General features: G+C 38.6%; 1 protein-coding gene across 4 annotated transcripts in view; it reads left to right on the top strand.

Annotated features, from left to right (window-relative positions):
• Nucleotides 1-8,203, top strand: part of LOC125298405 (complement C3-like) — a 36,193-nt gene extending 27,990 nt beyond the window's left edge. For 3 of the 4 annotated variants that reach the window (XM_048249115.1, XM_048249116.1, XM_048249113.1), the window contains exons 31-40: nt 274-364; nt 623-671; nt 903-993; nt 1,192-1,266; nt 3,198-3,303; nt 4,071-4,157; nt 4,645-4,725; nt 5,266-5,349; nt 6,742-6,877; nt 7,435-8,203. In XM_048249115.1, the coding sequence (XP_048105072.1) occupies nt 274-364; nt 623-671; nt 903-993; nt 1,192-1,266; nt 3,198-3,303; nt 4,071-4,157; nt 4,645-4,725; nt 5,266-5,349; nt 6,742-6,877; nt 7,435-7,576 (942 nt within the window). In that variant the 3' untranslated portion in view covers nt 7,577-8,203. Of the gene's footprint in view, nt 1-273; nt 365-622; nt 672-902; nt 994-1,191; nt 1,267-3,197; nt 3,304-4,070; nt 4,158-4,566; nt 4,726-5,265; nt 5,350-6,741; nt 6,878-7,434 lie in introns of those variants that run through there. The other variant, XM_048249117.1, reaches the window with a different exon arrangement.
• Nucleotides 8,204-13,330: the final 5,127 nt, after the last annotated feature.

The following is a 13,330-nucleotide window of genomic DNA, read 5'->3' as shown; positions in this document are numbered from 1 at the left end:
AGAATAGGAAAAAATATATTTTTTGTTGAGGGATGCATTTATATTAATGTGACTTAAAAGCGACTTAAGATGAAGATTTGGGGTTGTATGGGGACATGAACAGTACTCACTATGGTGATAGCAGTGTCTATGTCTATGTGTGTGTGTGTGTGTATGTGTTGGGCGGGGGGGTGGGGTGGGGGGCACATGGTAATAACCTTGGTAATGACCTCATGTCTGACCCACATAGCCTTTTAAATCATATGGTGAAGAGGTCTCTTTGTTTTTTGTCAGGTGATAACGATGTACTATTCTATGCCGAGTGGTCAGGAAGGACCATGCCATAAATTTAAGCTGAATCTGTCCTTCCAGGAATTACCTCAAGGTGATGATGTGTCTTTAAGGCTTTTTGAAACAGAGCAACACTTGATTTAACTGTCAATAAATTGTCAGTGGTTTGAAAATAGCTATTTATTTTGACGTGGTTCCATACCTGACTATGATTACTAATTTGTCATTTTGGTCCCAAAGTAAGGTTTGAACTTGTTATCATCCATAGATAGACCCTAGGTTGTGTTTACAGAGAATCATCCCTTTAAAATGCATGTGTAAAAACTGAATACATGTGAATTGTGCCCCATAGGTTCCCATGAAGAGGCATCAGAAAACTATTTACTCACAATTGACATCTCGTACGTACTGAGCTTTTTTGGTTAGTTGAATAAATGTATTGATGATATTATACTGACGATATCTTTTATGTATTTTGAAAAACAAAACATTGTTGCTATAAACTATAGGTCTATGCTTGATGTATTTGCAGATGTATTTCAACTCTGTACGATTTTATCAGCAGATACATTAAGTTGGAGTATGGCTACCATAATGATATTATGTTGATGACATTTCGGTTTCTCCATCAGGTACCAGTCCAACGACAGTGGTTCCACCACAGCTATCTTGAATATTGGGATTCTGACAGGATATGTTATACATGCAGAGGATCTGAAGAAGGTGGGTAAATAAAATGATCACACCAGCTGATTACTCTGTTTACTCATTACTCTGATTACTCTGTTTACTCATTTATGACAGGGAAACCATTGAACATCCCTAAGTCTAACCAAACTAGTTATGTGTTCAAAAATAAAATTGGAAGTGTAGAGGCGTTTGAATGTTGAAAATGTTATCACATATTTATGTCCTGTGTAGTTGGCCACAGGTAAGACATGGGAGATGGATGAGAGGTCCCGTTCACAGGGCAACATTGTCATTTATCTAAACAAGGTAACAGTTTATTTGTTCACATTTTATTCAAAGCAGACGTATACAATACATATAATGCATGATCAGTGAAGTTAGTTGTGGTATGTTGTATATGTTTTGAGGGTGACACTATGGTCATTTCACATAGATTTGTAGTTTGAACACCACACCTAATTTTAAGTTTAGAACTTAATACTGCACACTATGTGTATGACATTCGCTATATGTATACTATGTATTATCGATTATATTATTATTACAAGGCTCTTCAGAGTGCTGCAGAAAGTTCCATTCACATGAATGGGCCTTCCCAACGTTTGGAGGTCTGTTAAATATAATCACCGGCAAAGTAATCACGGCTGTCAATGGCAATGGGTTTTGTGCTTATGATTAATGTGTTTCATATCACTCCGCAAGAAGTCTGTTCGCTTTAGCAATGGGATTTCTTTGAAAGTGAAGGTCAGCTAGTAATATGTTGCCACGCAACACCTGAAACTATCAAGTTCTATCTGTGTGGCGAACTATATATTTTGTCAGCGGAAGCTAGCCTAGAAATCTAGACTAGAATTACATTTGCTGCCAGGGATAGTCTAGCAACTCTCCGTTGGCTTGTGAGCTCCAGAAATCGAAACTTAATCAGGCCAATGAAATCGTGTATAGAGTCGTTAGGTGGGCTTAACATAATGATTGATGGCAGAGTTGCAATGGTTTGGCTTGAATTCCCTTCTACTTAAAGAAAAATAAGATGGATGTTGCTGCTGGCGAACAGTGTGACACGAGTTAAACTTTTATTAAAGGAGAATTCTGGTGTGATATTGACCTAAAGTGTATTGAAACATGATACCGAGTGTGAACGTATGTCTCATAGCCCATCTCGGCTTGTCCCCTGCACTCCAAAATCTGGCGCTAGTTAGCCGATGCTACCAACAGCTTTTTCAATAGTGGTGCTTCGGCATCGGGCTAGCCATGCAAATAAATCACTGTTTTACACCCATTTACGATGCTCAATGTATCTCCACACTTCATTGGTAGACTTCCGAGGGCCCTGACATTTAAAACGAGACATTGAGAACTTTGAAAAAGCACTGGTAGTTTACTTACAAGACGATTTATACAGACAGTATCTTCACGAAGTTTAGCGTTTGCAGCCATCTTGAATTTAGTCACGATAAGTCAAGCGACGAGTAAGAATGAACAGGTATGATAAGGGATCAGATTCCAAAAATAATTCAGTGGAAATGCATGGATTCCAGTTGCTGCTACTGGAAGAAACTGGAATCCATGCATTTCCACTGAATTATCATGAAGTATCATGTTTCAATACACTTTAGATCAATATCACACCGGAATTCTCCTTTAAGTTGGCATACATTTGAACTAGCCAACTAGGTCCGCTGGTGGGAAACGCATGGGACTCATAGCGCTGCCGCTGTCCTGCGTGCAGAGGGAATTTGAAAGACAACTGATTATCCCGCCCCTCGGACCGAGCACTGCGAACGGTGAGTGTCCAGACCTTACATTTTAATGTGGGTCTGGCTCGTCAGGCTAAGCGGAAGCCACAAAACGGTAGCAAAATCATTTTTAAAGACCCACTGTGTTAAGTTTCTTTCATCGTTTTGGCAAGTAGCCATATAATGAGCGGGATAATGGGGTTCTGTTCTCCCTGTCGGAACTTATTTTCTGATAATTACCAGTGGACAATACACTATCCCTTACTTAAAATATCTCCTAGGAAGTTTCTTAGTCTTAGGAAGTCAAATTCGTTCGTAGGGAAAACTATGGACTTTGATGCCGTTCACTATTACTTTTTTAAGTCTTTGTGCATGAATAAAACTCAGAGTATCAGTGTGAGTTCTTTTGATTATCTACAGAGAAGTAACTGAACTGTACACTTCTTCAGTCTCTCGTCTACGCTTTCATCTGACGACCATATCTGTGTCCTTCATTGCCAGATCACTGATCAGAGGCCGGAGCGGATTGCTTTTCGACTGCGCAGAGTGGTAAACGTGGGTCTGTTGCAACCGGCTGGGGTCTCTGTGAAAGAATACAACTCACATGGTCAGTGTAAGCTCTCCCACATCTCTACAGAGCGACAAATCAATACAGATAACTCCACAGAGTTAGAATTAGAAGAACAGAAACGGAAGTAGGAAATAAATAGTACAGAATGGAGGCAGTTGGCAGTGTCACCAATCGGTTACTGGCCCCTGAAGTTGTTAAGACAGACAGTGAGAGGGGGGATGACACAGCATTTAAGTTGTGAGACACACTTGGCATGTTATGAGATTTGTGTGTTTGATTGGAAATACTGCCGTGAAACGCATTATGAACTGTGACTTCTCCTGTAGGTCATCAATTCAAGTCAATGGATTCTTGCAAGCCTTCACACTCTTGTTTTCTACTTTTATTTTGAGTATTCTTACTTTATTGACACTATTTTTGCTGCATTTATACGCAGCTGTCTTAGCCGACTCTCTCCTATTTGAGTCTGTATGCCCTAATTTAAAAGTAAGGCAAAGTGCAAAGGCAGTCTGTGAGCAAAGGTCTTGTGCATGAACTAGAGATATTGTGGTACATTCGGGACCATTGACATGACTTATCAATGTTTGAGCTTAAGGTCTTACTTGTGGTGTTTAATTAACACATTGATTAGTTATTAAATTACCTTTAGTTGGAGTTAAGAATTTGCACTTTTTTTTACATTTGCACTAATTATTGGGACCTAGATCTTTGATGGGTCTTCTTAACCTCCCTCCTACAAGTCTGACAAGAATCTATTGACATTAAATTATTGAATATGAAATCAAATATTGTCCTGTTTTTAGAGGAGTGTCTGAAGTTCTACCATCCGGAGAAGACAAATGGCTCCCTCGGCTTGATCTGCCAGCAGCATATCTGCAAGTGTGCTGCAGGTACACTTAAATTTAAATTGTTCCTAAAGTCACGTAATATTAAATACTAGAATAAGTGAACCTCATGTTTGTTGCATTTTTCTGTGTATGTTATGGGTTTCACGACTACTGATTTTTATGAGTTGACATGTTTTTTTCAATAGCTTTATATACAATACAATACAAGTACATCCATACATACTGTAGGAATGTCTAGCCCGTTTAGCCTTTAGCTAGTTGACATGTGGTAATAATAGATGACTAGTTGGTGAAACCCCTAGTGTGCATGTGGTGTATGAGCACAAACCTGAACATAATTCCTCCCACATCATGCTGTCTGTGTGCATGGTGTACAGTATGTGTGTTTGTGCTTGATACAATGAACTGCATATGGAAAGCAGTGAAACGTTGTGTCATATGTGTGTTTGAGCTTGATACACTCAACGGCATATGGAAAGCAGTGTGTCAGAAGAAGGAAGAAGGTGGAAACTCTACGTCTTTCCAACAGAGAGCTGTGGTGTGCAGATGAAGCAGGTGGCAGAGGATTTGTCCCGGCATGAAGTGGCCTGCAGGCTATTCAGGGATTACGGTAAGATTATTGGATTACAGTACAAATCTGGGATTACGATAAGCATCTGTGTAATGTCTATTTGTTTTTGGATTGTTTATTGATAATTAGAATTGGCTTTATTTGACACATACTTGACACACACTGCTTCCAGTCAAAACAATAGTCAATGTATGATCTAGACAAGTGAATTGAAAATGTTTTTGGTCATGCAAATGACAAGAGCATACGTTTTGCATGAGGATTTGAAGAGTGGTTCCAAAATGCTATATCTCCATTTTTAAAAACATTAAAAAGTAATGTTATTTCATTGTGTATTTCAGGTAATATCAATTAAATTGCAGATGTGTTGTTTTGATTGAGTAAAGATAAATCAAATAACAATAACCCAACTACAGTTCTAATGAAATTACTTGGAAAACAAAATATTTATGAAAATTAATTAAAATGGAGGATATGGAACCAAACTCCTCATTTAGTGCAACTCTTGTAACATTGTGTGTATCTGTGGGGTGGTCAAAAAAATTTACTTACCTGTACTTACCTGTACTTACCTTACAGTTTACAAAGTCACTGTGGAGGCAGTTCACCTGTCCAGCTGGATCGACACCTATCACTTGAGAGTGAAACTGGTGGTCAAACCGGGTGAGGAACACCATGGAACCGCTATAGAAATGGGAGGGTGTGGGGGTTGTCCTAATGTGAATGGCAGGAAAAATGTATAAATGAGTGAAGTTATGAACTATATTTCTTATGTGAGAGTATTGAACTGACTCATCAGTGTTTGTGGTTTAAGTGTTGTCCATGGTGTTGAATTAACAGGTTGATCTCGCCTAGTAATGAAATTAGCTGTAGGTAGACTTAAGACTTTGCCCACACTTCAAAATAGGGCCCAGATTATTACTGCACTGTCCCCATAAGCCAGGATGTCTCCATAAACCAGGATGTTCAAATAAGACAGGATGTCACCGTGGAAGCAGGTGTGAAGGTGTTTGTGATATGAAGGTCATCATTGCTGTGCTTTGTAATGCGACAGGACAATGTTCTTGCAATGTCCCCTAGCTCATCCGCCCTTTCACTAATGTCACTGTGAACAATACAAGCCCTTATATATGTAGGCTATTTGATAGTTTGGTCCATGGTGGAAATGGAGGATTCTTCAATGAAAGCAAAGTATGAAGGACATTATGATAATTTAGAATGATTGTCTTTGAGGGGCTGTGGTGCAAGTGGCAGCACCACATGTGGGTCTCAGTGCTCATGGGTCTCCCATTCAATTCCCGTCTCTCACTGTCCTATTACCATAAAGGCAAAAGCCCAAATATTAAGCTTTAGAAAAGAAATCATTGTCTTTAAACATGTATCGTAACACCTCCAATTATCACCCATTTCGTTCAAAAATTCTAAAACAACGATGTTTTTTAATACTTCAAAATAACATTTGATAAATGAACCTTACATTTTTCAGTAGCCATACTGTAGCTGTGTAGATTTGAACAAAATCTGGTTTGGTTCTTACCGGGGCTTTTACTGCCTGAAATATTCGATTTTGTTCACCACACTCGAAGGTTAGTGCTGGCCTGGTGGGTCGTCTACAGTACGTCCACCCTTTCACACGGCACATGAACGGTTAGACCGAAAATTCTCAACGCAATTTAAAAAGTCCACTGGAGCTCCAAGCAGATTTGTAAATCGCCCGCCTTACAACACTGTCTACAGCTCTTCGAGTCACGGTAAAATGTAATGTTTGGTACATAGCTAATTTAGATACACTTATGGTGTGGGTGCTTGCGTTTCTTTATGAATCCACCGTCTTGGTTTATAAAGAAATTAATATTAAGTGACATATAGGCCTACATGCAAGAGGACAGAACACGGGACTGGTGGTAAAAGGGGGCGTTCCGATAAATAACAAAATGTTCATATCATGAACGTTTTTTATGGATAACAAGTAGCCTACATTTCTATATGACCTCAACATTTTGAATGGTAGTGTATCACTGTACCATATCTTTAATAATTTGCATTGTCGTCCAGGCACAGATGACATTGCGGAGGAGGACATTCGCCAGTTTCTGTCTCTCCCTCAGTGTAGAGAGGGGCTGGATCTGACCGAAGGCAAAACATACCTGTTCATCGGCCGTTTGCCTGACCTCATGAAAGTTAATGAAAGGTAAATTAACAGTGTGTTTGGTGTGTGTGTGTGTGTGTGTGTGTGTGTGTGACCTGACCTCATGAAAGTCAATGAAAGGTAAATTAATAGTCTGAGACAGAATGGCAAAACACTAGGGGGCGCTGTGGCCATAACATGTTCGGGTACTGCGGTCATTAACCAATCCCACCTCATCTCCCTCCCACTCACCTCCTGTCGATCTTCATTGTCTTATCTAAGTGAAGGAAAAAGGCCCAGGCTTGAATATTGCAGAATATGTCAGTCTGTAGGCCTACATTGTCTTTATATATTGAGGACTGTGGGCAGCAATTTTCTGTGATTAAGTTGTTAGTTTAACCTGCATTATTTCACGTAATTAGCCCTGCACCAGACAGGACTCAAACCTGTGAACTTAAAGCACCTTTGACATCTGTCACGTAACTCTTACGGTGTTGGCAGGGGGGTTTACTTACTTACTTCACACCTCCCTCTACAAGCTACTGTTAAAATAGCAGTTATGTTTTGTACTATGTGCGATTGCCATTGTGGTTTCTGATTTTTGCAGTCTTACTCCACAGGTACCAGTATGTGCTGAGCAAACACACCTGGATTGAGTACTGGCCTACAGACAGTGAGGGAGAAACCCCCGAGTACAAGTCTAAGTATATGGCCATTCAGCAGTTTGCTAATGAACTCAGACATATTGGATGCCAGTTGTGACAATTTTATATATAAACCATATAATGAAAAGTTGTTTAAATTGCAGTGTTGACTTATTTTGTTCCAAAATTCAACTTTTCATAACATGTCATAACAAGATTTTAATTGTCTTTGCAGCTGTGGTAATTCGGTTATTACTGTAAGTGATGATGCAATAATTGGCTAATAAATCTTTTTCCGGGTCCAACGCTAAAATAAAAGATTCTTTTTCTGCTATTCAGTGTAGCCTTTAAGAAAATTGTCATCCTACTACTCAGTTGTTGCCTCAACCTAATAATATTCTATTTTTCGCGGAAGCCTGCACGTAACCCTTGATTGTATCATCTTGCTGCACAGCTATTCATTGCTCTAAAGTTAAAGTTAACCGGTTTTGTTTTACTCTCAATAAAATGGAGGTGATGGTGACAAGGTTTATAAGTTGCAAAAACTGTCTGGCTGCGCTAGTAAAGGTTTTTTGACCAAAAAGCTGTTGGGCCTGTGACGTCGGACTTAACAACCAAATTGTGGTGAAGACTAAATACGTTATGTAAGTAAGTAAGAACCTGTGAACTTACTTTGAAGATTTTAGTAAAGTGTATCACCTTTGCCTCCACCACCATTGCAACCTCTAAACAAGTAAACAAACAATCTACCACCATTGCAACAGCAGAGAGGTAAGCAACTTATCTCCAGCAGCTTGGGGTTTGTAACACTGCAAACACATTTGGCCTCTAAGCTGTGTGCAGGGGCGCCTGCCAGTGTTGCGCGGGTTTGGTCACAAGCGGCCCGCGGTCGCCCGATATTTTAATCAACCCGACCGCAACTCGGACCGCGAATATTAATTAGGACAAAATTATACCCGACCCGCGATCCGACCCGCTTATTTACAAAATGTGTGCTTTTGGTTATAGTCTGCATGCAGTGTGACAGTAGGCCATTTCTGTAAAACAAACTAATTTATTTAGGCATGCAGAACATAATGTTTGCGTATGGAGAGAGAATGAGAATAAGAGCGCAAGCACGCACGCAAACACCAAGGATTAGAACACTAGGATAAGATTTGAAGGCCATGGACATACATCTTTCTTTCGAAAACAGAAATGGTGAGGCAAGGTAGGCTAGAGAGATACATTGCTGGTCAAAACGTTAGCGTAAGAACTGGTTTATAATGCTGAATGAAGCACAAACACAACGAACTGTAACTTTTATGCATGCGCGAACCTATACATAGGATGTGTAGTCTGTGCCATAACATTTATTCCTGCAGGCTGCCCGTTTTGGCTGTCATACTTTCCTACATACAGGCCTACATACATACATCCTACATACAGGCCTACATAGACCATAACTTACTGTCATCTTCTTTAAGAACTTTTCCCAAAATTTCCCATAGCCTATATCGCTTTTCCTGAAGGGGTGTCTATTATTTTTAACTCGCGTCTTCAGCTTCTTTACTGTTGACTTTACTGTAGGCCTATTGATGCTTTACTGTATTGATGCCAGCCTTCTTGTGATATTTTAAGTAGGCCTAGGCCTATTTGTAGAAAATATATATTTAATTAATTTTAACTGACCCACCAAGAAATGACCAATATCATTAAAATATTTTCTTTATGACTCATAACCGCGGGTGACCGCGGTCATCCGCGGGCAACCGCTTAATTTCGGGAAGACCGCGCAACACTGGCGCCTGCATAAATGAATGTTATGGTATGCACACCCATCTAGCCCCCCAGCTCCCCAAACGAAAAATTCAAAGTGTTGTTCAATATTTTAGGTTTCTACATTAGTCAACTAAGAAGTAGCCTACAAAGTGTAGTACATAGTAGATAGTAGGTTACTAACAATAACCTATCTTTACAACAACATTAATGCCTGACAACAGCCTATATTATACGTTATTTATAAGTTAGGCTACGTTTAGTTGTTCTAGTTTTCCATTGTGTGTATAATGGTCGCACACAGAGAGAGAAATTATTTGACACCAAACAGGCTTGTGCAAAATTACGAATTTTAGAATTGGCCTCCATTCAATTCATGAATTGGAATTTGAATTGAATTGGCTCCGCCCCATAGGAAGTTGAATTTTAATGGGTGAATGACAGGAAGTGAAATTAAATTCAGGGCAATTCAAAGCAATTCCACAGTCAAACAACACAAAAAATGTGTTAAATCTCACACTGTAAAAAATTAAAACTCAGGGTTTTCCAATTTATCAAACCATATTACATTACTTATTACATAAAACAGTTTAGTTTTGAAAACACAACCTTATTGTGTTCACATACTCAAATTGACTAATCCATTTTTACTTACTACACCACAAAACATTAAATTAAACATACTCATGTTTTTCTTTCAAACACAATGTTATTACGTTGAACTGACATATTTTGGCACAGCAATGAATTTATCCAAAAGAATTATGTAAGATCAATGTGAAGCAGCTAAGTACTGAACCAGTGTGGCAAATTAACACATGCAATGCCTTGGAGTCACCATTTCATTGTGTTCCATGAGCCTTTGCAAGAACACTGAGATAATCACGCAGCCAGGGTTGGTAAAAGTTTTCACATGGGTTTTCTTGAAGAGGATTATGTTTAGAGACCAGTAGAATTTGGAGCTGAGTTGTATCTTATGTTATGCTTTGAGATGAACCACTTTGTTCCCACCATAATTGTGTTAGGTATTGAGCATGCACAAAGCATCAGTGGTTACATGGCACATATTTTTGACCTCAATGAATGAGTCTGAATTCTGTGACGTATCTTCACTCTCATATTAATTTGTCATACATTCATTGAGACAAATAAGACTCATTCAAAATACTATTAATCTCTTTAGGCTTTTAATTGTGTTTGCCAAAATGACATCTGGTCGTTGCATATACAGCCATTGTGATTCGTCTGAAATTCACCCTCAACCTGGTTAATTATACAAACAATACAAACATTTGTTTTGGGCTACAACAAGCCATGCAGACAGTAGTAATGCACCAGGGGTCTTTTTGACTGGGTCTTGAAAATTGGTCGGCAGGCCACACACAAAAAAATGCAGTATATATATATATATATATATATATATATATATATATATATATATATATATATATATGTATAAATGTACCGTATTTTCCGGACTATAAGTCGCTCCTGAGTATAAGTCGCATCAGTCAAAAAAATGCGTCATGAGCAGGAAAAAAACATACATAAGTCGCACAGGACTATAAGTCGCAGGACCAGCCAAACTATGAAAAAAAGTGTGACTTATAGTCCGGAAAATACGGTATCTATAAATTTATTTATAAATGGTGCACTGTCACATTAAGGCTTTTGCCAGCTCCACTCAAATATAGCTTATAGCTAGTGATGTGACTATGTCTGTGCTCGCTCACAGTTTAGACATGGTCAGTAGTGGGAACTACTGTACTGTTGCCATCGCGATTTCCTTTTAAAAGTTTCTTATGAAAAGGAGATATCAATCAACATTGACAAGCCAGATGGAACCTGTCGTGCTCTCTCTCTCTTCCACGCACGCTCAAATGCATTCCACATTAAATGGATAACATAAATTAGATCTGCTGCAATGTAGATACTATGTATCTTGATGTAACTGTAAGCTGTTTTGACATTGACATTGCAAACATTCTCTAAGAAGAGTGTAAAGCAGTTTGCAGTAAAAATCGAGCCAAGTCAGCATGGAAAAGGTGGTCCGCAGGAAAAAAAGTTTGGGAACCGCTGAACTATTTAAATGCTCGGTAGGCCGGATTAAAGTGTTTGGCGGGCCGGATCTATGATAACCTAATAAATGCTTGGCGGGCCGGATTAAACTGTGTGGCAGGCCGCATTTGGTTCACAGGCCGTAGTTTAGCCACCCCTGGTGTAGACAGACATTTTGAGGTTTTTTCTCTCAGAATGTAAAAAAAAAAACTACACAAAACTGTGAAGATGTATTACATGTTACAGCCCAAGTTCATGACCTCGTAGACAAGGTTTGTGATGCCAGCGAAAGCGTCCTCGTACTCTGAGGTCTGCCCCTCCTGTTCAGTTGGCCAGTACTCCAACCAGGTGGCATGGCCAAGCATGTACCTAAAGCTACAAACACACACACACACACACACACACACACACGGGTGTTTCAAAAGTCGAAAGCACAAATATATATCAGAAATATTAGCCTAATATATACTATAATTTTAAATGTTCTGTTATTTTGTTCTCTTAATGTTATTGGATGTTTGTTATTTATTGTTGTCTGTTCAATGTGGTTCCCTTGAGGGCAATAAAGGTTTCATTCATTCATAATGATTTTTATAATGTGAATGATTCCATGTATGGACTAGTTTATTGTCAGCCATTGATATCTACTGTAGTTCTCTTTATACTGGTTGTCACATATATTTTTTTTTATTTCACATTTGGAGTAATGTGGACAGCTTTGGGAGTTTACTGACAGTACATATATTAAATCAGATGATGTATAGGCTACACAAGGAAACAATAATATTAAACAAAAGTGTCAAATATTAAATATATAATATATTTGTTCATGACAATGCAGTAAAAAGTTGTTTTAGAATCATCATGAGTGTACACACAGAACATGCAAACTCAGGTTCAGTCAGGTCAGATCAGTTTGTGTCACAGATATGGAGCGTAGAAAGGGCATTTTTCATTACTGTGTCAATGGCAATGACAATGACCAGGATAACTGCTTATAACTAAAGGCAGTGAGAATGGCCAAAAATAGAGTAGACATAGGGCTAAATAAAAAAAATGGCATTTATTTCCATAAGGCACACACCACATATTTTTCACATTTGCTCAGCCCCAGAGAAACCCTCCACCATGGCAATGATATTGCCAGATTCAGAACAGTCTGCCCTATGCACACATGTGCCAGCTTGCAGTGGTGAGATACATGTCAAAATATAATTTTTATAATACACTATTTGTATTTTTATTATTTAAAAATCAAAATGAAATGCAAGTATTAATACATGAAATAGTGGCAGATCTGGGTAGCCTAGACTCTGTTAAAAAACAATATATAGCATGTGTGTATGGCACTTACATTGACAAGGATAAATGTTTCTAAGGTAGTAAAAAAGCCCTTAAAACAGTCTAGGGTTCTAAGGGTTAATTTCTTAATTCAGAGCCATGTTACTTACAGCCAAGTACTTGGAGTGGATATCAGAAAGAAATATAGTTTGGACATCAGTATGAGATCAAATATATACATACAATATTTGTAGTATTTATTATTGTTCTTTGAGTTAACATCATTTGAATAAAACTGATTAAGTAAGGTGCATTATCATAATATTTTTTATTGCTATTGACCTATTTATGGAAAATATGTTGGAGTGGCCAACAAACTGACCTGTGTATCAGTGTTGGCTTTGCATAATTTATTGCCATTATTAAATTAGGCTATCCTAATCTTTTCTAAACCTACTCAAAAAGTATCCTAAACTTTTTGAGTAGTTTTCAAATAGTAGTTTTGATTCCCAAGTGCCACCCCAATAAAAAGTCTGGACCCAGCTGGCCCCCCCTATAAAATAATCCTGGCTACGCCCCTGCTGCAGGCTTCAACATAGCTGTGTCTGTGTTTACGATTAGAAATGTCAAACAAATTTCGCCTACGTAGAACTCACGATTGCACAGTTTGCATACTGCTTTGTCATTCTCCATAGTTTGATATACCCAAACCCCGAAGTGCTTCCACATCGAAATTCCTCAAGTTATTAGGGGTTATCACTCGTCTCTCATGTCG

Source organism: Alosa alosa, chromosome 7 (assembly GCF_017589495.1).
Source record: "Alosa alosa isolate M-15738 ecotype Scorff River chromosome 7, AALO_Geno_1.1, whole genome shotgun sequence".
NCBI lineage: Eukaryota > Metazoa > Chordata > Actinopteri > Clupeiformes > Clupeidae > Alosa > Alosa alosa.
Note: the sequence above shows the minus strand (reverse complement) of the source record. Positions and strands in the feature narration are given on the sequence as shown.